Source organism: Ceratina calcarata, unplaced genomic scaffold (assembly GCF_001652005.2).
Source record: "Ceratina calcarata isolate Rehan_Ccalc_2016 unplaced genomic scaffold, ASM165200v1 scaffold301.2, whole genome shotgun sequence".
NCBI classification, from domain to species: Eukaryota; Metazoa; Arthropoda; class Insecta; order Hymenoptera; family Apidae; genus Ceratina; species Ceratina calcarata.
Window position 1 is genome coordinate 816,647 of NW_017152577.1, and position 27,914 is coordinate 844,560.

The 27,914-nt window shown below is 41.6% G+C and overlaps 4 protein-coding genes across 7 annotated transcripts in view; all 4 read right to left on the bottom strand.

The window, feature by feature from the left end:
• Positions 1–6,248: 6,248 nt before the first annotated feature.
• LOC108624191 (5-oxoprolinase) lies at positions 6,249–13,045 on the bottom strand. Of its 2 annotated transcripts, XM_018023313.2 has the most exons (22): positions 12,806–13,045; positions 12,452–12,731; positions 11,897–12,082; positions 11,562–11,800; positions 11,330–11,492; positions 11,188–11,273; positions 10,899–11,100; positions 10,381–10,641; positions 10,186–10,305; positions 9,918–10,119; positions 9,559–9,775; positions 9,301–9,439; positions 8,875–9,152; positions 8,549–8,809; positions 8,371–8,476; positions 8,132–8,299; positions 7,831–8,075; positions 7,580–7,691; positions 7,277–7,501; positions 7,022–7,203; positions 6,803–6,962; positions 6,249–6,489 (listed from the first exon to the last, which is right to left on the bottom strand). In XM_018023313.2, exons 2-22 carry the CDS (start codon positions 12,614–12,616, stop codon positions 6,349–6,351), a joined length of 3,858 nt encoding a protein of 1,285 aa, XP_017878802.1. In that variant the 5' UTR covers positions 12,617–12,731; positions 12,806–13,045; the 3' UTR covers positions 6,249–6,348. The 2 variants fall into 2 exon arrangements, with proteins under 2 accessions (XP_017878802.1, XP_017878801.1); XM_018023312.2 differs by lacking the exon at positions 12,806–13,045 and having other exon boundaries at positions 12,452–12,799.
• Positions 13,046–13,360: 315 nt separating this feature from the next.
• On the bottom strand, positions 13,361–20,596 carry Fatp3 (Fatty acid transport protein 3). The gene is made up of 13 exons (XM_018023282.2): positions 20,352–20,596; positions 16,288–16,438; positions 15,992–16,229; positions 15,686–15,914; positions 15,341–15,542; positions 15,015–15,207; positions 14,812–14,955; positions 14,595–14,735; positions 14,460–14,526; positions 14,306–14,396; positions 14,093–14,246; positions 13,973–14,028; positions 13,361–13,909 (listed from the first exon to the last, which is right to left on the bottom strand). Exons 1-13 carry the CDS (start codon positions 20,462–20,464, stop codon positions 13,808–13,810), a joined length of 1,881 nt encoding a protein of 626 aa, XP_017878771.2. The 5' UTR covers positions 20,465–20,596; the 3' UTR covers positions 13,361–13,807.
• Positions 20,597–21,471: 875 nt separating this feature from the next.
• LOC108624174 (vesicle-associated membrane protein 4) lies at positions 21,472–23,058 on the bottom strand. Of its 2 annotated transcripts, XM_018023287.2 has the most exons (6): positions 22,880–23,058; positions 22,745–22,794; positions 22,611–22,661; positions 22,214–22,446; positions 21,867–21,942; positions 21,472–21,614 (listed from the first exon to the last, which is right to left on the bottom strand). In XM_018023287.2, the coding sequence occupies exons 1-5, from the start codon at positions 22,943–22,945 to the stop codon at positions 21,905–21,907; spliced, it is 438 nt and encodes a 145-aa protein (XP_017878776.1). In that variant the 5' UTR covers positions 22,946–23,058; the 3' UTR covers positions 21,472–21,614; positions 21,867–21,904. The 2 variants fall into 2 exon arrangements, with proteins under 2 accessions (XP_017878776.1, XP_017878777.1); XM_018023288.2 differs by lacking the exon at positions 21,867–21,942.
• Positions 23,059–23,317: 259 nt separating this feature from the next.
• Positions 23,318–27,914, bottom strand: part of LOC108624199 (uncharacterized) — a 26,243-nt gene continuing 21,646 nt past the window's right edge. Inside the window, exons 6-9 of one of the 2 annotated variants that reach the window (XR_003389067.1) lie at positions 27,650–27,741; positions 27,207–27,399; positions 26,644–27,047; positions 23,318–26,505 (exon numbers count right to left, since the gene is read on the bottom strand). Coding sequence is in view for 1 of the 2 variants with exons in the window: in XM_018023323.2 (XP_017878812.1) it covers positions 26,767–27,047; positions 27,207–27,399; positions 27,650–27,741 (566 nt within the window). In the remaining variant the exon portion in view is untranslated. Of the gene's footprint in view, positions 27,048–27,206; positions 27,400–27,649; positions 27,742–27,914 lie in introns of both variants that reach the window. The other variant, XM_018023323.2, reaches the window with a different exon arrangement.

Consider the following 27,914-nt stretch of genomic DNA (forward strand, 5'->3'; position numbering starts at 1 on the left):
CATTCACGATGTAATCCTAAAAGCGAGGAAACAATCGACTTTCGATCGAGTCGGACGATATCGACGTTCCTCCGAAGTTTCACGGTTATAAGTTGCCCGTTGATCTTCGATAAACTTCGAAAGAATCGTCGTTGACTTTTAATCGCGGCGCGAAAGAGGAAAGGACGGATTCGGTACGAATTGAACGAGAGGTGAAAGTTTTAAAGCGTTCTTTATGAAATTACCGGATAGACAATGCCCCGCGTGAAAACGCTTTGTTACTCCGGTACTAACGGCGGGCAAACACCAAGAACGGCTGGAGGAGCGCGGGCGACGCTCGTCAGGAAGAAAGATTAGACCCGTTGCTCGACGATACACTTTCGCCAAGTTCCCGGCACGATTACCCCCGCGGGAGCTTAACTCTGTTTAAAATTCAACTTCCCTGCGTGGCCCGTCCATTACGGTACGTAGACTCTTCCAATTTTTTTCCGAAAGAAATTGAATTCCACGGAGGACATCCCATGGTACGGAGCGACGACTTGTTTGTCGCGTTTAATGAATGAACCATGAAGACTGTGCTAACTCGTCTGAGAGACTGTAAATCCGATCGAGAACTTTAATAATTCTTTTGTAATGCGCGTCTCGAATGAAACTTTCAAATGGTTTAGGTGCAAGAAAGATTAGAAGTTTATGTACGTAGATGCGGGGTTAAAAAAATGAAGACGCATCTTGACGGGGTGTTTTAAAGAGGCGAACACCCGAGGCGCGGGAAGATGGTTGTTTGCCAGGATTCAAATGCCTGCATCCGGCACTATCTCACTCAGATTCCCACTGCCGTGTACAAAGTGTTAAACATTAAAATACGACGGAAAATGGAAAAGGAAATTATTCTTGTACAGTGTTCCACGGTGTCCGGACCGGAGAGACGTTCGTTCTGCCGTGCCGATTTATGCGAGAGATCAGGCCGAGACAAGCCGGCCGGGCGCGTGTACGTTTCCTCTGGGAATATCGAAACTCGCAGGAGACCGTGTATAGGAGTTAGAAGAGGATTTATGTCGGTGGCACGTTACCAACCGTGGCACTGGCTGACCACCCCTTTATCGTTCCCTCTGTCCAGCTTCCGCTCGTTTCACATACACCGCTGTACCCTTTCGATGGATCTCCTCGGTTTTCTCGAAACGTCAGACAAAAATTGATAATTCCTTCCTCGAATGCTTAAGCATTCTCATTCGGTTTGAACATACCTATTTCTCGCATAAGACTGCCATAAGTAATAGCTTCTGGGCGCCCTACGTTTTTTCTTTACGATTTATACACGTCAACGTGCACGCGTGCAATCTACGGCATGTCACAGGAGAGTTTCAAACGGAAGAGAACCCATTCGTCTCTCGCCGGGACGCGGACTCGTCCACGCGAGGATCCACGCGAATTTCTAGCCGACAAAGTGGCGGTGGCGGGAAAGTTTCCTGCTCGGGTTTACAATTCAGAATGCCGCGTCGCTTTGACGCGCGCGTGGAAAAGTTGGATTTTAGCTTCCGGGGCTTCCGCGGAGAGTCTGGGATGAAGGACGCTTCGGGGATGGATTTGTAGAGAATCTTCTTAAAGTATATATTGCGTTACATGGCTCGATCAGGAAATTAATTCAGAATTTTTTATGAGCTATTCAAAATTCAAGGAAGTTAGTAAGAGGTGAATACTTTTTATCAGTTTGATTAACTAATTAAAATACGTGTATTGAACCGACTCGTACACGAATGAAAGGATATAAACAATTTTTATATAATAATTTATATGAAAGATGAAAATTACTAAATAATATAATTAATCTTATATAACGTAAACTAGAATTTCGTCTGTGATTAGGCATTAAAAGATATAAAAGGTAATTCAATTAAATAATTAAACTAGCTAGTTTATTAAGTGAACTGAAGTACAAGAAGCAGAGTATAGTTCTTGAACCTTTTATTAACATACGAATTAATAATGACCGGTAACATGGTGGCTGCTTAATATTTCCAGAGGCTTTCGGTGTCCCGGAAGAGGATTTCGAGAGTTCCATCCTTCGAATGCTGGGCTCGTGCGAGCTACATTTCCTTGGAGAGAAACGAATCGTCGAAGGTCCAGCTGCGGTTCCAGTAAATCTCGAGCTTCGGGTTTTCGGTCGGTCACGTTTACGCAGCCAGCGTGATTCCGAGGTAAGTGGTCTTCTTCTTTTACCCATGAACGAATACGCCTCCAGGGATTCGTAATCGAGCGTGGACTGCGTAAAAGTAAATCCTCCCTTGATAAGTCTTAAGCCATCATTTACTGTGTATAAAAAATTCTGACAGATGTAGAAAACCTCAATTAAACAATTATAAGTCGTATATATCATATAGAAAGCATATGAAAACAGATCTTAGAATAAATGAATAATAGCAATAAAATTATTAATTACTAAAACTGAAACTTCCATCCAATTTGAAATGAACGGTCGTTAAATTTTAAACGACGTTGAAAGTAATTCAGAAGTTCTTCACTTTAAAAATATCACAAATTTTCATTTTTTCGTTCACAATCTTGTAGCGTTTCATTCGGTTTTACAATATGTTTTAAGACTTATGAATGAGGGTGTACTTGGGGTCGAGAGGTCGTCTTTTTACGAGCAGACTCGGCGTTTTTCGCCTCTCGAGTTTTTCGTCTCCGCGACGGAAGTCGCAGTAATTCCGTGGATACCGCGAGTGACTGGCCCTCTCGAAAAAAGACGCTGTGACTCGTCCTTCCTCGAGAAGTCACTTCGGAGTTATGATCGAACCATCCGACTACGAATAAAGCTCGGGTTATCCGTGAAGTATAATCTACGCGAGAGAAGGGATGAAGAGATATTTTCGATCCCACTTTTGTCGACCGTATCGATACTCCTCGTTATCGCTTTTGTCGAGGACCGCTGCGAATTTTTTCAGCGAAGATTCTCATAAAATTTGGTACGGTTTTACGATGGCTGCCAAATAAAGGCAGTAACGAGCGTTGACGTCGTAAACCGAAATTTCAATTTTCTCCTAGCTGCGCACAAATCAATTGAAATAAATATTAGGTAGGTTGTTATTAATCGACTCGATTTAACTCGAACCGTGCCACTCGAGGATACATCGGGACCGGTTAATTTGATTATATTGCAATTAACGAATACGTACATTGATACTCGTGTAGATATGCGGAACGAAATTTCTCACCAAATATGCAACGTGCGTTGGAAACATGATTAATTAAGGAACGCGCTCGTCGGCGGTCGTTACCTTAAATTCCGAACCGACGCGGGTAATTATCCAGCGTTGGTTCGCACGCAAATCGTTGCCTTCTGTACGATCATTAGTTATGATGTGCGTAACGTAAAACGTTAACAGGTTTGTGCGTTATCTTTCGTTTACGTTTAATTTAATCTGATAAAGTTACGGTTCTTTTGTTCGTTGCAAGAGACTCGTAGCAACCCAGCCATGTAATAACCGGGCAAACCACCCTTTCCTTCGCGAAGCAGCCACTCTTGGCGAAAACTTCCCGAGTTTTATCACGGAACACCGTACCTTCGTTAGAACGCCGCACTTTTTTACCTGTCTTCACCAGTTAACGCGTTAGAAATTAATTTTACTCGGTAATAGCCAATAATATACTTAATCAGAATAGTTGATATATGTACATATGCAGTTGTGTGCTTAAGAAATAGTTACATGAACTTATGCACATGATAATGCACATTCTTCAATTATATCCAAAGTCTGCAGTCTGAATATAAATTTTTTATTGATATTGATTTTTTATGATATTACGTCGGAGTATTTTCATTGCTCTGTGAATCCCAGCAGCATCTTTTGCACTATTTAATAATGTTTTCAATAATCCTCGTTCTTTTTAGGTTTCGGTTTTTATGAATGAATTTAATTCAGTAATAAGTATTAATAATATATTTAATTATGAAAGATGGACGTAATTATACATTTGATATAAGATTATTATTTAATATTATGGTTTCCCAACATCGAAGCTCAGAGACAGTGGGCCCACTTTCACTGCTCTGTGAACACCAATTCCAGTAGCTCCCTTCACGTTGTCTAACAGTTTTTTCATCACTCTCTGGCCCTCGTTCTCTTCAGGCTTGACTTTCAGCTTCTCCAAGATGAAATCTAGAATCTTTTTAACCGGTTGCCCGGGTAAACCGATTTCGTGATGTCCGTTCTTGATCGGGAACAAGTCCGAGAGATTCACCAACCGCTGATCGATGTGGCCCTTAAGATTCTTAGCGAGTTCCTCCACTTTGCCTTGGAAAGTATCATCGTCGACTTGTCGCTCGCGGGAGTGTTGATCCTCGCCGCGATCCCTGAAAAACAAAAGAAAGAGGCTGAACACCGCGCGCCAGTCGGATCTGGGCTAAGTTTGCCGTTCGGATTGAAAGCTTGCCTCGAGAATCCGGAATCGCGAGTGCCTCCTTTCTCCCGCCTCGCCGACCTCACCCATCTTCGATTCAATTTCCCCGTGGAAAGTTGCCCGTTTTCCACGAAATCGGCCATTCCTGGTCGTCCAACTATGCGAACTTTGTCGTCGGATACCGCCAGTTTATCCTCTGGAACTTGTCGGTCTCCCAACGTGGTTTCCTTGGTCCATTTCTTGCCGGGCAGTGAAAAAAGAGATTCGATACGTTCTTCTGTTGTTGCGATAGTTTTCCCGTGAGGGAGAAAGAAACGCGAGGTAATTAAACCGCGTCGTTGATAGAACTCACCTGTCCGAAGTTTTTCCGAAGTTCGTCGAGAGTCTTTTTATCGACGGCGCGGGACTCTCCCGGTGTAATTATTTGATTTCCATTTATACTCAACTGCGCCTCGCAGTTGAAGAGAAGACAGAAGCAATAAAACCCGAAGAGGAGAAATTGGCGTGTCGAACCCATCTTCGCGTTAGAAAAGTTATTTGGTACCGCTGAATCGATCCGCGCGCTTTTTATACGAGCAGTAGATATTATTGCGTCAATCGCGAAGCGTTCGATGCTAATTAACGTTTGCACAGTCTGCTGCTCTCATTGTGTGAAATCATTTGAAAGATCGTTTTGGAGGGAAGATAAGGAACCGGAATTTCAGTTCAAATTAAATACAGCTGGACCTGTCTGGCAAACTGACAGACACCTCGAGGACGCGTTCCCAGATGAGAGTCGTGTCGATTGTATCGCGTCGAAGATCGACCGGGATAGTTTCGAAGAATAGCATCGAAAATATTTTCGAGAATTTTCTCCTGTCGGCGACAGGATTTCCAGAAAATCGGGTACCAGCACCGGCGTACACCAGGACGGGAGGGGAAGGGGTGTAACTCGGGCAAGAGGGTCGAAACTTCCTCCAACTATCGTCGTTTTTCATACAACTTTTCTGCTTCTTTCGCGAACACTCGGTCATTCGTAACATTTTTGCGGGAAACTTTATCGCCCTGACGATTATTATAGCGCCCGGTCCCTTCGAAGATCGACCGGTGCGAGCGATAGGTCTTCGGGAGGGGAGAAAATAAATTCTTTTCAATCAACGCTTCCTTGTACGAATGCTATACTCTAAAGAAAAAATCCTTTGGTAAACCGAGTACAAACCCGTTCCGCTTCCACAGAACACGTCACGCGCGAACCGCGTGATCACCGGCTAATTGTGAACGAACCTTTAACACGCGGTGGTGCGCCGTGTTGCATCTCAATGCGGCGAACACCTTCCCTCGGTGCTCGTGAAAAGAACGTTGCACAAAGAAGCTTTCTAGCAGAAGTCTACGAAATAAGAACCCTCGAAATTCTCCTCGTCTCTCCGCGCGATTATCGACGAGAATTCTCTCTCTGCCAAAGACGTTTTCATTTACGCTCGACTATAGTAGCATTATTTTTTTCCACGAAACGTCTGATAATTAAACAGCATGTTTATCGTTTAATAGAATTTCGGAATATTCTAAGGACGACCGCTGGCCTAATTATAAGAAACCTGTTTCGCGCAAATGGAATCGTAATCGGAAGTTCCGAGCGCGCCCGACATTTCGGACAGCAATTATCGCGACCGGAAATGGAAACGGTAGCCGTGGCGTGACCGAATGAACCGTGCGAGCGGCAAATCGACGCCTAGTTCCAGTAAATTTGATTCGGTTCGCGCTTAGATTTATTAAGAAGCATCTGGGCGAGTCGCTTAACGACAAATTGGACTCTGAAATTACCCTCTTGTATGAATAATTCCGGCCCCGTTAATACGTTCGATTTTTGGAGTGGATGATTGAAACGTCGGATGTTCATTTCATGTACCATTTATTGTCAGTGATCGATACAGTAATTACGAGAAAAGGGGTATTGTGCATCTTTATTGTACGAATTTTAATATGCGTCGAGAATTACACGGATTCCTGCGCCTTTCTGTACTCGAACACGCTCCCGCGTTCGACGAATCCTCGAGCACTCTGTTGAACTGAAATTGCTTGTTCGCCGGGAATACCATAACCGCCACCTCCGGGAGTCTCCAAAAGAAACGTATCCTGTACAGAAAAGTATTAAAATCGATGGTACGCTCTATGAAACTTGAAGAAGCGGAGAAAAAGTTGGAAACGAGCAATCGTATTCCGAATATTTGTTCTCCCAGATAATAGCGTCACAAATTTTTTAAATAACGTACAGGTCACCGAGCCACAAATAACTCCATAACCCAGCGGTCGAGATAAAATCTTTTACGGGCCGGGCGTTGTAAAACTTGGATGGGTTCGTTTCTGTTTCGTCTATTCCGCCGTATCGGATTTTTACAACGACACGTAAATTTTTCATGCAATTCATAGTCGCGAATCCGTTTCTTACCCCGGGACAAACCGGCACCGCGGTCTTAGATCCGAGATTGATCTTCCTCCCATCGGCTCTGAGCAACGTGTTTCTTCCTTTTTCCCCTGGCTGACCTCCAGCTAATCCTGGCGGACTGTGGACTCTCCTTTCTGTCAGCACCGACAACATCATGTTTGCTCTACAAAACATAATAAATTTTATTTTCTGACCGATCGATCACTTGATAATAATAATTACCTGAAAGTAATCTCACGGACGACTCCATCGCCACCGGGATGAGCGCCCCGTCCCCCACTCCCAGGTCTCAGAGAAAATTTGTTAAGAATAACTGGATAACGAAGCTCCAGTATCTCCGGATCGGTGATTCTGGTGTTGGTCATGTGCGTGTGCACTCCCCCTCTACCGTTCCACGTCGGTCCCTTTTTAAACAATCGCAGATAAATTTGGAATTCTCGGTGGAAGTAGGAGGAACGAAGATATCGAGTTTCTTACTGCTCCGCTGCCGCCAGCGACAGTTTCGTAATAGCCCCATTCCTCAGTGCCGAATGTCACATTATTCATGCAGCCCTGCGAGGCCGCGCAAGCTCCGAAAGCCTGCAGAACTACGTCGACAACACGTTGAGACGTGAGGACGTTCCCACCGACCACGGCTGCCTCCTCCGAAGGGTCCAAGAGCGATCCCTTGGGAATAATTATTTTCACGGGTTTCAAACAACCCTGAGAACAGACAAAGTCGTCGTTAAATAAATTATTACTTAGTAACAATAGACGATTTTTTTAAAAAACGAATGTTACCTGGTTCAGGGGAATGTCTCGTCCAACTATGCTTCTCAAACAGTAAATCAACGCTGACAGAGTGACCGCGCGAGGTGCGTTGCAATTACCCCATACTTCGTACCCTGTGCCACTGAAATGTTCGCATTTCTTGAACTTCCGAAAATAGAATTTATTTTTATGAAAATGCAGATTTTATGCACAATTTTATTTCATTCATAAATATTTTATGCATAAAAATACGCAGTCTGGTTTTTATGTTTGAAACCCACGTGAAATCGCAAACCGCTTCGCCCTTCTCCACATTAACGTTCAAAAAGAATTTGATTTCACTTCCGTCGTCGAGATAATCCACAGCAGTCGCCACGGTGTTCCCAGTTTTCTCTAAAAGCTTTTCACCGACAGACTTCAACATATCACGGACAGCGACCTCGGCGTTGTGTTGAATGTGGCCCATGTAAGCTTGCACCACGTCGAGACCATAAATATCAATCAATTCATTGACCAATAATGAACCCTGCAATTACAATTTCTTAACAATTTTGAAGGAGAGAGGGGAATCATGATAGTTACTTTATGATTGGCTGCGATCTGAGCTTTGAGATCGCTCAAGTTTTCTGACAAATTTCTGGTTCCGGAACTTCCTGGAATCTTCCCTGGTGCCATCAACTCTTCCGTCAATTCTTTCTCCCTGAACACGCCTTTGTGCACCAATAAAAAGCTCTTGAAAGCTGCACCTTCCTATGACAAAATTCTTCGTTAATCAGAATAAAAGAAAAACTGGAATTATTTAAATTGTAAAATTTTCATACTTGACTCAACGAGGTCGAATGTGGAGGCATGGAACCAGGCGTGATACCTCCAATATCAGCATGATGCCCTCTGCTTGCCACGAAGAACACCGGTTTTTCCACGTCTCTATTAAAAAAGAAAGAACAACGTGAAAAAAAAGACAAATCAATCGTATTCCGAATATCGAGAATAAATTACTTGTAGAATACTGGAGTGATGACAGTAAAGTCTGGAAGATGCGATCCTCCGGCAGAGGGATGATTCGCGAGAATCACATCCCCTCTTGAGAATTCACCATTGAAAACCTTCATTTGATACTGAACAGTTTCTTGCATAGCGCCCAGATGCACGGGTATATGCGGGGCGTTGGAAACGAGGCCACCGTCAGGACCGAAAACCGCGCAGGAGAAATCCAGACGCTCCTTGATGTTCGTAGAAATCGACGTTCGTTGGAGGATCCTTAAAAATTTATTGAAATAGATGCTCTGTTTGATGGATCGAACTCGCGTTAACTACAGATCTACCTGCCCATTTGTTCGGCGATGCTCATGAAACGATGAGAGAAGATACTCAGCTGGATAGTGTCCAACTCGGTGGTGACCTCGACTCTTGGTCCTTGACCGATCATTATTTTCACATCGCCTTCAGACGTTATCGACGCGGTGCAATCGGGTTCGACCAGAAGGGTGCTCAAACTGTCCATGATAATCGCCGGGCCGTAAATCACGTGGCCAGGTGACAGTGAATGCAACTGATATACTTTCGTCTCGAGATATCCATTCTCAAAGTATACCATAGTGGTCTAAAAGTTAGGTATAATATATATTGACATGTAGTTGTCCACACAACGTTATCAACAGCTTGAGCAATCATAAGGCTCACTATGGTAGAAAATAATATTTTTCATTTAATTAAGAGAACCACGTGGATTAAATTTCCCTCTGATTTACCTTCTCTAATTTTGGTGGCTCGTTGGATTGAGGCAAAATTGAGTCTCCCTCGATGTCCGTTTTCCCTTCGCCCCTCACTCTGATATCGTTCACAAGGACTTTGCGGTTGGGCATAGTGAATCCGAACTCTGTCTGATATCTTAATCAAAATTCGTATTCCCTTTCATTTCCTTATTAAAGTGCATCAAAATAATTGCAATCTTTAATGCAATTACTATTTATAAACCGCAATTATTTATGTAGCTAATTGAGATTCACCTTTCCAAGAATGTAGCGAGAAAATCTCCGTGCTTTGTGCTGTTGGTTTGAGTATGTGACTTAGGAGTGCACATCAGAGCACAGTCTGTCCCTTGGTAACGCAAGTGTAAAAAGGGTTCGGTGATTATATGAGAATCCGGGAATCCTTGCGCGGCTAATTTACCACGAACTCTCTTCGTCAGGACGTCCAGTCGTTCATCCAAACGAGCAAACGACTCTGAATAAAAAAAGTTAATTGGGTCGATTTATTTTTAGAAAGCAATTGATATCACAGAAATATTTTATATAAAAGTCAGCAGACTATTTATTATATAAAGTAGGGGGTCGTTTATTATTTTAGAATATATATGTATACATACCCTGTTCATAAACTTCAGCGCTGGGTTCCTGGGCTTCTTCCACAACGTCAGCCAAAGCCATACCATAGGCCGAAAGAATCCCAGCGTATTTGTGAACGAAAACAGTTCGCATTCCCAAGGAACGCGCAATGGCACACGCGTGTTGCCCTCCTGCGCCCCCGAAACACGCTAAAACGTGACGCGACGTATCGTAACCCTTTCCCTATCCGAGAAACGTAATTAAAAAAATAGCTTCAGATAGTATTTTACAATTTTCTCATATTCTCACCTGCGTCAGGGCTCGTATAGGTCGGCACATAGTTTCATTCGCGACTCTGACGAAACCCATCGCCACTTCTTCGACGCTCATGTCTCCTCCATGCCCTTCTTTTGCTAAGAAATCATTTATCTACAAGACGAGAGGTAAATCGTTTATGTAATGCAAATTTGGTTGTCTTTGGGTAAAATCTGAAACGATTGGTACTTCGCTCGTGAGCTTATGGAAAGCTTCCATTGTTCGAGACTTGTCTAGGGGTTCGTTCTCGTTCGGACCAAAGATTTTCGGGAAATATTCTGGTAATAACCGACCTAATGCCAAATTCGCGTCGGTGACAGCCAGTGGTCCATTCTTCTTGTAACACGCCGGCCCCGGATGGGCTCCGGCGCTCTCAGGCCCGACCTCGAAGAGACCTGACCTGAAGAAAAGCATTGATCCACCTCCTGCCGCAACCGTGTTCACGTCCAACTTCAACCCAAGTTCATTTATATCTCATAATTTAATTTACTATTAAATCATAATTAGGTACTCGTAACTCTGCATATTGGAGTGAATTTTGAAATTATAATCGATATGCTGCTTGAAAAATATTCATTTATATATTATATGTATATTTCCTATGAAAAATAACTTGAAATCGTAGCAATTTTTTCAAATATTAATTTACTGATTCAGTGATAAATCTTTTATTATATTTATATAAAAAATATGCAAGAGGAAAATACCTGTGGAGCTTGAATCGTTACACCAGCGGTTGTGCTTTCATAAACGTGCTCGTAGCTGCCAGCGTAACGACTGACATCAGTCGACGTGCCACCCATATCGAAACCAATCACCGGGAGGTCGGTTTCTTTGCTATAAGTTGTCATTGCGTAGCCTACAACTCCGCCTGCGGGACCGGAAAGAATAGCTCGAGATCCGGTGAATCTACAAAACATTAAAAAGCCATTTAATATAATTAATAATAATCTAAAGAAAGGTCAATCGTATTGCATTAATTTAATGAGAACTCACGAATTCATCGCAGTCAATCCTCCATCGCTTTGCATAAACAATACGTTCACACCTTTTAAATTATCTTTGAAACCGGATACGAATCCCTATAAATGGCTTCCAATAATTTCTGTTGAAAATTAATTAGACAAATTTACGTTACCTGTAAATATTGTTTAATATGCGGCGTCAAATATGCATCGGCGCAAGCGGTAAATCCTCGGGGAACTATCCTCGCCATTGGCATGATTTCATGCGATAACGACACTTGCAGAAAACCTGCAAGCTTCGCTAACTCCCCTACTCTTCGTTCTTGTTCAGCAAACCTAAATTAAATGAAGAAAAAATTAATATTATTAAAAATCATATAATAATATGATTTTTTATAAACTGACATGTAACTGTGGGCGAGAACCACTGCTAAACTTTCGATTCCTGATTCTTTTAATTCTTCTAGATCCTTCTTTAATTTAACTTCGTCAAGTTCTTCGATGACGAAGAGATCTTCGCCAGTGGATCCTTTTACTCTTCTCCATTTGCTGCTGTCCAAGAGACATTTACCGGGCAGTGCGGGTATCGCTCTGCATTTCACTTCCACTACTCTTTTATATAATACTTCTGGAGTGGCTACTTGCTGCAAAAGAATCACATTTTCTATTCAAATAAGAAATAATAATATATTATATAGCATAATATTTATTCAAACATTTAATATTTATTAAGCACAAACCAGGTCGAATATATTCGGTCGAGCTTGATTTCCAATATAGAGAAGATCCTTGAACCCTTCGTTTATCAGTAGGGCCATTTTCGCACCTTTTCTTTCCAAAAGAGCGTTTGTGGCAACCGTAGTACCCATTCTTATCCATGATATCGAGGAACCATCTATTTCTCCATCAATTTTCTTCCCAGTTTCCTGAAATTTTCATTCATTTATGCAAAGTAAAGTCTGTAGAATATTCATTTAATAAGGATTTTTCTTAAATTCATTAAATACCGTAATATGTATTTTGTCATTAATATTTTATCATTTTGTGATATATTCTTTTTTATGTTTTTCCATATTTTGCTATAAATGCATAAAATCCGTATTACGCAATTTATTACACTAAATCGTAGATTCTATATATTTATAAGAAAGTTAGTTTGAAAAATATACAGAAACATTATATGAAATATCAAAAACTCTACATATTTATTTATGTAGTTTTTTAAGAATGACTCTTTAAATACTGTAAGACTTCGGCATAGAAATCAGTAATCACGAGATTTCGAATTACAGTACCTGTTCAAGGATCCTGCGGATCCCTTCGCGCGGCGCGTCCTCGTAATTCGCAGGATCCACAGACAACAGTTTCATCACTCGAATTCTCCCGCCTGGGCATTTAGCGTAGACGTCGGTGAAGGTACCACCGCGGTCAATAGCGAACTCGAACTTTTGCCGAGCCATATTCCCGTGCGAACAGGTGAACAAAACCTCGACGAATGTGGGTCCGGGTCGTAGAAATTTCGGTCGGAAGAGACTGGATCGCGATAACGCGAGATAAGATCTGACCGCAACGTCTCTGTACATAAAGAGAGCAAACAAGCTGTCGCGAATGATTGTACACGATCTGGTGCTGAAAGAAAGGACGCTCACTTGGGTGATTTCCTCTTCGTTGTTTTTCGTTTATCGAATCTTGATATAAGCAGTATCGATGACGACTAGCGGTCTTCCTGCGTTGGTATGATCAACCAAACAAGTATCGAAACGTCACAATACTGTCCACGTGGGTGGAGCGATGTAGTGGTTTTTGTTCATAGTGTTTTTCCGTCGCCTATCCGAGATAACGAACGGGTTACGTAACTGCAGAATTTTCATGCAGCGAAGCCTGTCAGTCGATTGGGTCGATGATATCATCCTCGATCGGAATTATCATTCAATTATCGTTGCCCTTCGACGAGTTAGGATAATGGTACTTAGTCGTTTTAAGGAACGCTCATTTTATTGATCGTTTATTTGCCGCGCAAAATGTGACTCTTCATTACTTGCATTTTCTATTGATACTACGCATGGGTCCGAGGGTCGAGGGTCACTGTACTCCGACGCTGGAGACTGCGCACCGGCCATCTCGTCCCATCTATTAAAGACATACAGGGTGGGCGTGAAATAAGCTAGAGCCAGGGAACAAAGTCCACTCGGCTGGCATTGGTATACTTTTTCTTTCTTAACAAGGGACAATTTATTAAACTATAATGTCGCGCGGCGTTTCTTTTTTACACGCGTTATTTTACAAGAGTCGCTGTCTCTCAATCGCAATCCCTGTCCCTCCCTCGCCTTAGGAACTAGCTTATTTAATAAGTCTCTTAATCTCTAGAAATTCTATGTAACAGTTGAACACGCCTACGCGGCGGAAACAATTAATTGGAATTTTAGAACGCAAATTCTTTCACCCTCGCTACTTCGGGTCACCGAACAATGAAATGAAACTGTTAGAAAAATATCATGTGTTGTAAATGCAATTGATCGCCCGGCCTGACTCCGCGACCGAACGGTTCTAGCATTTGCGCGAACGACATTAAATTAGCCTACGCTAACTCGTTAATAAATAAAAATTATACAAAATCGAGATTTGTTTTTACTCTCGCAACTTCACGGCTTTCATAGTCGAGCTTTCCCCTGGTGGATCTTGTCGTAAATCTCTTCCGTTAGTTTCACGTACACACTGGAATCCTGGTCCAGGAAGTAAATTGGATCAGTGATCTATGAAAGAAAATGATAAAATCAACAAGTGAAATATACCGAATGAAGTGATTGAGAAATTACCTTTTTGATGTCGAATCCGTCTAGCTGGAGATCCTTTTTCTTTAATTTGAACGTACCTGATGAGAAAGAAAATTTAAATCGTTCGTTCACATCGAATAAACGCAATTTTTAGGTACTTGCCAGTCATTGGTAATTCTGATAGGATTCGAACGAAAAGTGGTCTGGCGTACATTGGCAACGACTTCTTCAAGCCCTCCGATAATTCTTTGATATTCACGCTATTGTCTGGATCGTAAATTGCTGCCATGCCAGCTTTACCTTCAGTCCCGGGCACCTGATAATTATTCATCAGTTATTTTTATACTCATCGCATAATTTTTTATCGTCAATTACCCCAACTCCGTAAACAGCCGCAGCCTTCAAACTAATCACGTTGCTAATGACAGCCTCGACTTCGGAAGTAGCCACATTTTCACCGTGCCACCTATAATAATAATTATTAACATTAATGAAACGTATGATGATTTAAAAACAGATATACACGTACCTAAACGTGTCGCCGGTTCTGTCTTTGAAGTAAAAGTATCCAAGCTCGTCCATGACCAGAATATCACCTGCGGCAAAAATGTAATTTAATCATTTAAATATTTCGAACGATTATTTTTTTTTTTTTTTTACTAACCGGTATTGAAAAATTGATCCCCCTGTTTGAACACGTTGCGGAGAATCTTCTGGTTCGACGCTTTCTTGTCCGTGTAATATCCCAAGAAAGTGTTCATCACTCGTTTCGGATTAATTTTCCCTACGAAGATACCTGGTTCACCTGAAGATACCAAGAAAATAGTTATCGAACGAAATTAATTATTCTCTGAGATCCCACGAGATCCGAAATTACTGACCGGGTATGCAACGAATGCACAAGCCATCGGGTCCCCTTATTGGTTCCCCGGTCTCCTCACATACTCTTATCAAGCCAACGGGATACAAAGACCCGGCGTACAGTGGGACGAAACCAACCGCGCCGATCTTGTTATCAATATTCACTGAAAACAGAAAAATAATTTTCGACTGTTCAAGATAATGAAAAGATCAAATAAATTACCGAGGTTCGAATTGCCTTCAGTGGCTCCGTAGAACTCGCCAATTTGCTTCACACCGAATCGTTCTACGAACGGCTTCCAGATCTGCGGTCTGAGGCCGTTTCCAAACATCAGTCGAACCTTGTGCGTGGTATCACAAGCAGCGGGTGGAGCGGTCAACAGATACCGGCAGATCTCTCCGATGTATTGAGCCACCTGCGATCAAAATATTTTCTTATTCCCGTATCTGCGTGACAACAAATAAAGGCAAACGACAAAGTAAAGTCTACTGATAAGGCTTTTATCGATACTCGTTCAAGAGCGAATTGTGAGGTGTGAATAATCTTACAGTGCATTCGTAATGGATGCAATCCGTCCAGAAGTTGGACGCGCTGAATTTTCTTCGCAGCACGACAGGGATTCCTTTGAGTAACGCCTGACCCACTCCGATTACACCACCGGCCGTGTGATAAAGTGGCAAGGCATTGTAAATGCGATCCGTCGGCTTCAAGTCCAACATAGAATTCACGCCGCATGACATAAGCATGAACCTAGAAACGTATTTGACGTACGAATTACGAAATTTCGCAAGCCAGTGTTCGCAGCTCTGTCCTTCGTCCAGGACGGATTAACACGGACTTCTCTCTCTTCTTCAATGTAAAATATTCGTCAGATGTTCAGGAAAAACTGATACCTGAGATTGTCGATAACAGCAGGCTTCGGCAGCCCTGTGGTACCCGAAGTGTAAATGCAGATCACTTTATCTGAAGGCCATCCGATGTCCAGTTCTAACAAGGGATCAGACCGTGTTTTCTCAATTTCGCAGTTAAAATGGAGTGCTCCTTCCAAGCACGGGACATCGTGCGATTCGGACCATTGGTACAGATACACGTCATACAGTTTTACCCGGATCTCATTAATCGCTGAACAGGGAATAAAAATACAATTTTTTTTATCTCATTAAATTGTTCCATTGAGTATCAGACAAAGAAGGCCTCACCGTCTTTGAAGTTCGATCCGAAGATCACGGCTTTGCAATCACTTGCTTTGATGCTGTGCAACAGAACGTCTCGGCGGAGGTTGGTGTTGATGAGAGTGCCAATCATCCCGTACTTCAATAGTCCCAGCCAGATTGCCACGTATTCGGGTCGATTTTCCAGGATCAGACCGACGCTCTTCGACCGGGATATAGGCGTGCCCCGGAAGTACCATCCCACGCGATTGCTGTATTCCTCCAACTGTGTGACAAACCGCTTCTCGTCATCGCGCTCCTTGTCCAATTAATTTCCAGCTTACCTCCCGGTAAGTCCATTCCTTGTCCTCGAAGACGAAAGCGATCTTCTCGGGGTTAGCCGCGGCTTGCCTGCTGAACACCTTGGCCACCGTCATTCTCTTCCGTTCCCACCACCATAACAAAACACTCACTCGGACGAACCTATACGCTCCCCTAACGTAAAAGAAAAATTCTGTAGGCCGACTTTAAATAAACTTTTTTATCAGAGCAAACAAGTAGATTACGAATTTAATGAGTTACGTGCAGAGAATGTGATAATTCATTACGTGCACGCGTAAATGCAGATTATTATAAAAGAAAATTGAATACAGATTGAATATTTTTTAATCGAGATAACATGAGCTGTACTCTGTATAAAAATCCGTAGGCTATTTATAAGTTAATCGTGGGTAATGGTTTTCCATTCGAACGGAGGATGCTGCTCCTGCGTAGTAGATAAGAAATGGGTCACACGGAAAGGGATTAAATAAAATGATTAGAAACGAATTAGGATAACCCCGACAATGAATACACGCTTTCTGGCTCGGTGATGTGCACGTATCTCTACCGTTGTCGCCTGTCTCTATCGCGTCTCCCCATCCCGACGTCGCCTCCTTTTCTCTCCGCCACCAATTGAGTAATTTCGCGGGTCGACACGCGCGTGACATATGTCCACACGATCGTGATCTTTCCGCAGCGTTCCTCCCGACGCTTCCCCCAATCGCTTTTACGAGCCGAGCCATGGCCAATCGAACCGTCAAATTAGGACGTTTTTCATTTTCTCGATAAACCCGGAAATTTATCGCGATAGTAATAAAGTAAGACGGTTCGTTTAAATATTATTCGATCGGTCACGTCGTGAAAAAAATATACAATAACCGCGGATTGAGTCTCTCTGTTCGATCGTCTCCGTGGAGAACATACGATACCAGCGGTCGACCCCTTCCAACCGCTTCCACGGTGATTAAATTAAGTAAAATAAAATAACTAAGCTGCTGTTCAAGTGTACGAGGCTGAAACCCACGGTTTGTGGTTTCCGTTGTCATGCGTTAATACTTGTTGCTCCGGCTCGCAGATAAAGAAGCGGCTAAAGTTCTCCGCGACATTGCTGTTTGACCCGTTCGTTCGCATCAATTCCGTGAAGTTTTGTCGGATAACAAAGGTAGCAGATTTTATCTCCAGTGATTCAGCAGGGAGAAACCGAGCATTAATACGCAAATCCGATTTAATCAGTTCAGACTATGAACTGTGGAGTTCATTCAGTGCATTTCTCCGATTTATTAGCTGATTTAATGGCAATGACTAAGCTGCTTTGATTTTAAGCGTGTGATTTTTACAATATTTTATTCGTTGCTAGATGGAGATTTTAGGTCGCTACTTTTTGATTCGAGAGAAAATTGTCGTCTCGTAGGAAACTGCACCGGCTACGGGGCTGCACCGGCACAGGGCAAATGAGACGACTTGCTATTCGAGTAGCGATAGACCAGCGCTTAATGGAATATAAACGCTAGTATCCAGCACTCGTTTTCGCGGGCAAGATCGTGACCCGTCTCTCCCTCGGCTACGTTACCTTTCCTTCCTCCTCTTATTTGTCTTTTACCCGAGGGGAAGTTTTGCAAATGATGTTTGCACGATTATGCCCGCGTTCAACACACGCGAATTTAAACGTCGCGTCACGTATCCATTTGCAATTACGCAAACACACCTGTTGCGATTCGTTTCCTTACTTGCATCTCTCTCCGTTATACGAGAAACGTCATCCTCCGGGATTCGAACCCGTGAACTACCGGCTACCTGCGAATCGCTTCTAATCGCTGCGCCAAAGTTTCGTTAATGCAATTCGTAATCATTCAGCTTGATTTTCCTAACAAGATAAGCAGTTCTAAAACAATTAGCTAATTGTTGCATACAGTTTTGAACAATTGATAACAGAGTCCGAAAAAAATTATTAATACTACAGAAAGAAACGTAGGAATTATAAATTTTCTACTAATCTTTATTGCAAATATCTTCTCTAAGATTTGACTGTACGCTTGTCTCTATTCAAAAGTTTATCTCAGAGTCTCTATTTGAACGAAGTGTTATCGATCAACATTTCGCTGAAATTGTATTAACAGGTAGTTAATATGTCCTACTGGAACTTGTTGAACAATCGACGAATCGTTGGAAACCGGTATCTCGTTTCCAGGTATGTATCGATAAAATGTGTTTCACGTCTTGAGAGCTGTATAAAAATGTACTCGTATTGCATTGGTTCTTTGATCTTAACCGTGACTCAAACCTTCTTTTCGTTCTTCTATTTTATATTTTTAAGCTTTTTGCAGACTCGTTACAATCGGTTTTGGAAAGTGTTTCTCATAATTTATAAAAGTAATATTGTTTGTGCCGCTGTGAGAATGATTTAGCAAGAGATGTGAGAAACAGTTGTTGAACATCGGTCAGGAGAATTAGGCTAATAAGGGCAGCCCTTAAAGCCAGACCTAACCGGTTGTTTTCGAGCCCCTTTTGCACGATCACTGCTCCGGGTGATCGCCTGCAAAACAATGTTATTCAGGCGGCTGTTTAAATTCCATGCGCTCCATATTGGCCCTACAATAGTCGTTCACGGGCGGCACAATGCGCGGGATGCATCCGCCGAGCGCACACGCGCGTGCAACGAGGACATCGGCACGCATACTCTGCTCTTGAGTCGTCGCGTCTCGGTGAATCAACGATCGCGATGAAAATCAGTTCCTAACGGCCGTGTGCCTCTTTCGTTTTTCATTTTCCGTTTAATCGATTTCCTCTCGAAGGTCTCGCGATCCTCGTTGCGATTAATATTTTCTTTCACCACCGATCAGATATAACATAGCATGTTTATTAATTAGTGTGCTGGAATTAGAATCTGAATTTTTTATTATAAATGCAAACAGGTTGAATGAGCATACTTCTGTTCATTTTCAAAAGAATCTAACATGCACAGTAAGGAATTTATGGCAATGTTAATTAGTCTAATAATAGGAACGTTGATAAGCAGGCTATTTAAATTTTTTTAATACTATGTTTAGTCAATTTTAATAAAGGTGCAACGAAGAGATTAACGTGTTTACGTGTAGGTCTGTTCCAGCCTTCGATTAGTAATTAGCCTGAGCAATTAAAATATGTATAATGTCTTTAACTGACAAGTACGAAAATAAATTTACGTCAGTACTATTTAATTTGACAAATGAATCATTGATAAGCAAGCTATTTAGATATTTTTAAAGCTATGTTTATTAGACTTTGAAAAATGAGCAATAAAAAGATTAACGCGTTGGCCTCTCGTTCTACTTTCGATTATTAGCGTTTCGCAATTAAAATCTCAGTTCCTTATTAAAAATGCAAATTGAATAAACAGACTTTGCTTGACGTTCGAATGAAACCGACATGTAGTATATCATATAGATAAAAATGAATTTATTTTGTTTGATAAACAGACTATTTAGATATTTTCAAAGCTGCATTTATTAAATTTTAAAAAATGGGCAACGAAGAGATGAACGCGATCACGCGTTGGCGTGTGGGTCTGTTCGGACCTTTGATCGCGTTCAATAGTATCGTGAAATTTCTTAAGTGATCTAATTGCAAAATTGTAAAGCATGAGTTAGAAGGAGAAACTCGTGTGGAACACTTTGCGCAGCAGCCTCGCTCCGAATATTAGTCCCGAACCTGTTGCTCTATTCAGGCTCGATTCTCCGATGAATGACAACGACCAAAGAAGTTTGTCTAGGAATTGTCTGCTCTATTCATATAACGAAGATTATGCACATTTTGTTTACATATAATATATCGTCAGTCGTCGGCGCGTGCTTCCCACGTTAGAAGATCGCGCGGGCTCCGGTTATCAACGCGAGCAAGAAACGTCAAACCGGGATTATCCTCAGCATATTTGTTAACAATCATTGTTGGTTTTCAAATCGACATACGGGGCACGTAATCGCCGGCCGGTTTGATCAATCGCGGCCGTGAAACGATCAAAACAATAAGCAAGAAGACGGAAAAATATTTACGCGATTATTGGTCAATTTTAATTGATCGAATCGAACGGGGAATAAATTCGGATACTCACAGCAAGTCTCTATGTAAGGTTTTGCAGATCAAGTAAATTAGTCGTCTCCGCGGTAGCAGATAAGCGCTGATGATCCCGACGAAAACGGCGATCGCGATCTCGTGCACTTCCATGATTCCGAGATAATCTGAATCGATCCAAAAAAAAGAAACCAAAAACGTTCTGAAGAACTGCGAGGCTCCGTGGCCCGATTACGCGAGCGAATGCTCGATGCCGCAATCGAACGTCGACTGAATAATCGTCGTCTACCTACCGTCTCCTTCTACCCAGCAAAATGGCTCGATTCCCCTCTGACGAACCTCCGCAGGGGAAATCAGGGGAAATCATGCCGCCCCCACTATCACTGTTAGGTTGATTATCACGTGACCGTGAGTCAGTCACATGGTTCCTGTCTGTGCTTATCCTTTCTTACTATCAGTTTTCAGCATCGCGCACACCGCGCATACCACGTGATGATTAAGCTAGGGGAGATCGTGCACTACACCGCGTTTCGTTATGGATCTTTCACATTACCGTAACGTAACTGTTACATCGTAAACATAATCAAAATCTTACGTGATGAGGGGACTCGACAAATGTCTCCGCCGTAGGAAAGAGCCCCTCTTTTCTTACGATACGATACGGTTACGTTACGGTGATGTGAATGGACCCTTAAGCGTCATTGATAGTCAGTGGCGTAGAACGATGGTAGGAGGCTCGCGTCTCGCCAAACAGCTTTTGTTAATCGTGAAGCAATGCGGTTATAAAATTTTCCTCCACCAACTATAAAACAATTAATTTGGTCGTGGCAAATGTATTCCCGCAGGCCCCCGTTCAATATTCCAATCGATTAATGAAATCAGATGGGACATCGGATGTTTGTTAAATTCGTCGGCTTGTTTATAAAGAAAAATTATGATACGCGGCATTATTTTCACGGAAGCCGTATTTCCGTGTAGGTGTTGTGAGTTGATAAAAAAACAGACTCATTGAGAAAAAGTTAAATTCCGTGGAATTGTTCGAGGGCGGGATCGATTTCCCCAGATTAAAAATAACAGGATATGTATTTATACAAACTTATAATAATAATAATAATAATAATAATAGTAATATTAATAATAATAATAATACACGTATCGCATATATATATATATATATATATATCTATGTAATAATCCATGAAAGACAGGTACAAATATACAATACGAATTCACTGAGGAAATGCGCGAGCTGTGTTTCAGTCTGCGTGCGGCCTCGGTCACGAATATTTCACGACGATGGATACTGAAAAAATAAAATCCAATGATACCGTGTGTACGCGTTCTCGTCCGTGAATGATAATAATCAAGCGAAAGTACACGCGTGCAGCAGTGAATTAGCTAGGAAGTGTAATAATGCGAAGAATTGTGGGAACGATGTTTATAAATTTCGCAACGATTATGATAAGAACCTGTACGTAATCGTTAGAACGTTAAAAAAAAGAGCGAAAGGGGTGAAGACGTGCGCGCGAGATTAGAGGAAGTCGAAAACGAATACCTGGGATCGAACGATCGAAGCTCGCTACACCGTGTTCGTTATCTGAGAACCAGGTAAAGCACCATGATGTCCAGAACTGAAAACGATACGCGTCTGACTACGATTTCTCGTTGTTTTTCTTCTTAAGAGGAAAAGATAAAAGAATATGGTGCTGCGTGCGATGAACGCATATGAATAGTAGTCCGAAGTGCTAAACTTAGAATTGAATACATTGACCACTAGATAGATTCATTGAAATTATTCTTGGCAACGGACGAATGATTGAACGCTCCCGTGTCGCACGAAGAGGTGCATTAAAAGAAGACAGCATGCGGTATTCATGCACTTCCTAATGACGATTTGCATACCAATGATGCAAACGACGACCGTGACAGTGATCGCGACGAGTATGATCCTGGTCTTGAAATTTTGTAACCAGGCTTTCTGCTGAGCTTTCTTCGCCGTCGCCCTGAACTCGTTCCCAGTCACGTTCAAACGATCACTGGCTTCCTGAAGATCCTCCAGTCTTTCACCACGCTCCATCACCTTCTGCACGTTCTCCCGCATCACCTCGGTCACTTCTTGAATTTGCAATCTGACGCTGAATAAAAACGAAATATAAGTTTTAGCGCTACATTCATTAAACATTTCTAAACGAGTGTTCGTTTATGTTTTTTAGAACAATTTTCCGATTCATGAGATTGTATAAAAGTGTAGTACAAAAACAAAATGAATTCTAGTTATGCAAACAGAAGATGTTCTTACTTGCTCATCTTCCCATCACCTTGCGTCTCCCCCGCTGACGTGCTCGGTCGACTGAAACACGAGAAATACTCATGAAAATTTTATCTAAACGATTCAACCGACCACAAAGATAGTATTTAATTAATTGAACTCACTTAAAGAGCATATTTTCATCCTGATCGCTGTCATGCTCGAGCAACAGCTCCTGAAACGAGAGAGAAATTAAATTTGCCGCCGCGTCACTCCCACCTCGTGCGATTATCGATGCCAACACGTCAGGGACTGTGTACCTTTTCGTCGTTCGCAGCACTTCTAATGTCCTCACGGGACAAATCCCATTTGCCGCTCGACGACATGTCAACCGGCTGTTTGATCGCGTTTTATCAAATCGATCGGACTGCGTCGGACTTTCTAATCTACGGCGCGCCCCGGACTCGACACGGGACGTGTAGCCATCTTGCTCGCTGGTCGGATACAAACTGGTTCTATCGAGGATTGGATTTCCCTCGAGGCAGATGGCGTTACGTCTAATAGAACGGGGTTTACTCGGGGGTGGAAGATTCTTAATATTTATCAAAATACAAATACACGATTTGCTGATAAGCAATCTTCCGATTGATAAACGATCTTTTTCTTGAAATCGCTTTTTTAAGTCGAAATTTTATAATGTATAAGGTGTGTCTTCTTGAGATGGGTCAAGGGTTGAAGTTGAAATAAATACAATTTGATTAGACATATTGCTTTTATTTCGACATAAACACCTAAGATCTAAGTTCTACCACAGAGAACAGATATTCTATAGATAACAAAATATGTACATTGATTGTCAAATTGTGTGAACGCACAGGTGCAATTCAAATCATTTTTTAAACAGTCTTGAACTTGCCACAAGTGTAAAAGATTAAGTTAAATATAAGTAAAAGAGGAGGATAATAATTATGGGTGGGATCAAGCACCTCGAACTTTGATTGTATTCAAACTCTCGAGGTATAGTCGAACCTAGTTTCGAATCTTGAATATCGTTCCAGAAATTATACGATCTTCCTATTGATTTAAAATCAATTATTTTATCCTTTAATGCTTAACTTAATCGATATATACAATTATGATTCCATAATCTATCGGATTTTCGTAAGGACACGTGTCATCATCAGTCATCAATGACAGCCCCTCTATGGCCATTTCTGTGGCCTTCAGAAAGAGTATTTTCAAAAACAGGAAATATGGATAAAAAAAAGTAGACCGAAACCAAGTATAGTAAATGGAATATTATTCTTAAATAGTTATGAATGTAATAAGTGAAATTAAAATCGACTATGCAAATCTGATTTCTAAAATTCGGGTGCTACTTGTGAAAGATTCCTTTCAACATCGAAGTACTTATAAATATCCATTTAAAACTTATAAGTATTCATTCCAAGATTTGGTATCATTTTATATAAAATGACTAATTTTCAAATATGATCACTGAAACGTTATTACCTTCGAGTACTAAATAGAAACCGACGAAATGAAACTCGGTTATTGAAATTGACTCATATTCATGAGTACATATTAAAGTCAATCCCATCCCTAATAATAATTAAATCCCCGCACGGAGTTTCTCGCGTAGGATTTTTTTACACAGTACAAAAGATGGGTGGGTGGAGATTATAAAAATAGACCAGCCTTTCTAGGTACCCGTAAACTCTGAGGTATTCCACCTGATGAATGATAATAATTATTCAATTATAAAAACGTTGCCGTTGAATAATTTATAACAGGAGACCGTGAGTAGACTGCAGACGTTTATTTAGAAACGTATTACGTGTAGTACAATTATCTCGATTTATTTAACGTTCCGATACCCGTCTTACACATTTATAAGTATAATCACATCCGCAGTCCGATAGTAGTATAGAGTATCAACTACGTAAAAGCCGTTCTCGATAAGCGAGAATCATTTAATCTAACTTGCTTAAGATACGCAAACGTTGTGACGCGACGTAGCTCGATGAGGATCGACATCGACTAGTCTCGTCGGAAACAACGTGCGGTAACGATGACAGTGAGACAGTGAAGTAAATCTACGATGCACATATACCGACGGAGAGACCGCTCTCTCTGTGTCCGTCTTGTACGTTTTTAGGCCGTCCCTACTCGAATTTCAATGTATTCGCGATCAATGAAACCCTTAATTACATTCATTCCTCCCCCCGGCCAAAGCTCCGTTCGTTTAATTCCTTAGACAAATGCGACGATGATCGAGTCTTCTCTGAAAGGCAGATTAGAAACGAATCGTCCAAATATTTAGCTTACCTAATCGTTGATAATGATAGAAACTGCTGACTCGGTACCACCGAAGCAACTAGACCTTCTGTGAAACATCTTATCATTATTATTATTATTATTATTATTATTATTATTATTATTATTAATATTATTATTAACCGTCGACGTTACATTTAGATCGTTTATACAGGATAACGTATTTAATTAAGAAAGGAGACGTCCAGCGTCACTCAAATTGGACGAAACCAGCGTCCAGCGATTCGTTTGGCTCGGTTCTCCAAACGAGTTTCGTCGATTAATTAAACGAGAGCCGGCTATTTTGCTTGGCAGACCGCGCTGAAAACCGAGCCAGTCAAGGGACAAGAAATCAATCTTCCGCCTTGACACGCGAGCCGATTCGTTTCGGAAACGATCGACCGTTTTTATCGCAATTAATCGAAGTCGTTTTAATTGGGCCCCCGGTATACGTACGTCGCCTAACCGCAATTATTGGAAATCTCTCTCTCTCTCTCTCTCTTTCTCTATCTCCTTCTCTTGCTACATTTAGCATGAGATGCCGTTCCATGTTGTCGTTTCAATCGCGGATCAATTGAACTCTGGATTTGCGTAAAACGAACTGATAGTCGATATGCGACCTCGCATAATTCATTACCTGTTGACTTTAATGTGAAATCATATACCCGTGCGGCGAATTCCTTCCGAGGGTGAGTCGCGGTAAAATCGATAACGTAACGAGCGAACTGCGGATTTCATGAATCTCTGAGAATTGCACGAAAAACGAAAAACGTGATTGTATAAAAAAAAATATCAGAAACAAATTGGGTATCGCAATACTTGATTGAATGACTTAGGAAACTTTTACCGATATTTCATTTTTAAATTGATATCGTAGAACTACGCGATTTAACAACGAGACGTTTCATTTCGCGTTTGGATGAAGAATTGCTTGAAAATATTGTGAACTGTAATCGCGTGATCCAATCAAGCGAAGCTTGAAATTCGTTTAACGCGACGATAAAACGGCCGGTTTTTATAGTATATTTCCGTACTTTTCCATTTGCTAACTGTGTATCGACCCGGTTCGCCAGGGGTTACCTTGTATGTAAAAGAAGGGAGCAACCGGTTGCAACACGAGAGGAACACGTGTCGCCCATTAGATTCTAACAAATAACCGAATCGCAAAATCGGAGCCAAGTTCGTTCCGCGATTCGTCTTCTAATTCCTGACGTCGTGAATTACGCAGAGAATCAACCCTGAATAGGATTTCAATGAATTTCCATCGATTATTTAAACACCACGTCGCTGACAACAATATATCAAATTGTAATTTGTATTACGAAGGAGTTAAATCGATTCGAATGAAGCATAAGAACAGAAGTGAAGTATTGTACATTATGAAAAAAATGAAGGAATTGATAGTTTAATGAATTGACTCGACTGACAATTTGCTCGAAATACAGAAGCCTCAACCAGTCCCGAGCGATTTTGTACTTAGTTTAGCACCGACAGCGACGGACTGGAAGGTAGAGCAAATATTATTCGAGAAACAAGCAGGCTATGAAGCCATAGGATTCGAAGAGCGAAAATTTCCTTATTTGCACATACTTCCAGGGCTCGCGCGTAGGCCATTGACTTCGTTGAGAAACTAAAAACGTGGAGAACAATCATACATCGTGACAAAAGCTAAGAACCCATCGATTTTATGATAGTAATCTGACGACAGTAACGAATGAACGAATCGTTTCTTTAATTGGAGGAATCCAGTTGAATAATAATTAATTACCTTTGGACACATTTAGATAACATCACGTCGAATGTTCTTTCCTAATGATGATTAATGACGTCCCATATTTTCTGCTGAAAGAATGAAATATTATAAAATTTGTCGAGAATCAAGTATCGTGATTTAGAGCACGTGCAGGTTCTCGCAGCTCTTGCTTTTACTGTCCTTCAAACACATCTTGTTGAGTATCTCCCTGGCCGGATTCAAGCTCAGCACCGTCTTGCTACCGTGCAGTTTCGATAGCATCTTCTTCTTGCTGCCCTGCCGTTTCAGCTTCCTATCGCGGCTCTCCCGTAAACGTATCTGCTTCAACACGCCCACCAAAAGCTCGTCAACGTTGTACTGAATACCGCTAGACGTCTCGATGAACTTGCACTCCCTCAACGTCGCCAGTTGCTTGCCCTCTTTCAAAATAATTTTACATTAATATTCTTCGATAGGAAAAATTAGATTTATAAATAATTGTTACAAAAAATTGTTGAAGACGAGAAGATCGTTGCGAGATAAGTTAAGAAATTTGTGTTTATTGAGAATCGCGCGCGAATTTTATCTGAGAGTCTTACCGTTTGCTGTGATCGTGCGACTCTTAGCCAGGTCTGACTTGTTACCGACCACGATCACCGATCGTTCCTGCGTGTAATGCTCCCTCCACAAATAGTTTAGTATTTCCTCGGCCACCTGGAAACTCGAACGGGACTCGATCGAGTAAACGACGACGCAGGCATGCGGCTTGTAGGTGGATAACGAATTCTCCACCTACGCAGAATGATTCAGACTCTGATTCTCTCATCGAATTAATCGAAACTCTTATCCGACGCTTGATTCACCTCTAAATTCGGACGGGAATATCCACTTTCATTTTAATCGCAGGGATCAGTTAATGCGACCTAGTTAGTTAATTCTAAATTATACCGCGTCGACTCATTTTTCTCTGTTTCGTTTCGCGGCCGGTCTTGCAAGAATTTTAACTACGCGTGGGCGTGATACTGGTATCCGAGGTACTTACGCTCATCTCAACGTGCGGATGATCGATGAACACCATTTCCGACTCCTCGCCGTCCAGCAGGATCGACACCGTCTTCTCACCGAACTCGTCATCTGTCAAATAACGTCCGTGACACCAAAATACATGATCGATATACAAAGTATCAAAACGTTCGACTATTTCAAGTTTAAGTTGTATGAATCTTTACATAAAAACATTAACAAAGTATTAACAGTTATTTGATATTACATTAATAAATGGTACAAAATTTTAGAAATTTTGCGAA

Bases quoted from the DNA above. Each gene is read 5' to 3' on its own strand.
- Fatp3 (XM_018023282.2), bottom strand. From the start codon at position 20,464: ATGGAAGTGCACGAGATCGCGATCGCCGTTTTCGTCGGGATCATCAGC. The intron at 16,439-20,351 runs GTGAGTATCCGA...CTTTTACGTTAG, and splicing joins ACCTTACATAGAGACTTGCT to GGGAGCGTATAGGTTCGTCC. The intron at 14,397-14,459 runs GTACGTGTATAT...TTATTATTATAG, and splicing joins AGAACCGGCGACACGTTTAG to GTGGCACGGTGAAAATGTGG.
- LOC108624191 (XM_018023312.2), bottom strand. From the start codon at position 12,739: ATGTACAGAGACGTTGCGGTCAGATCTTATCTCGCGTTATCGCGATCC. The intron at 10,642-10,898 runs GTATTTTCCTCT...CTTGGGTTGAAG, and splicing joins TAACGATTCAAGCTCCACAG to TTGGACGTGAACACGGTTGC. The intron at 8,076-8,131 runs GTAACTATCATG...TTGTAATTGCAG, and splicing joins AGATCGCAGCCAATCATAAA to GGTTCATTATTGGTCAATGA.
- LOC108624174 (XM_018023287.2), bottom strand. From the start codon at position 22,945: ATGTCGTCGAGCGGCAAATGGGATTTGTCCCGTGAGGACATTAGAAGT. The intron at 22,447-22,610 runs GTAAGAACATCT...GTTTTTATTCAG, and splicing joins GGTGATGGGAAGATGAGCAA to CGTCAGATTGCAAATTCAAG. The intron at 21,943-22,213 runs GTATGCAAATCG...TATCGTTTTCAG, and splicing joins GGTCGTCGTTTGCATCATTG to TTCTGGACATCATGGTGCTT.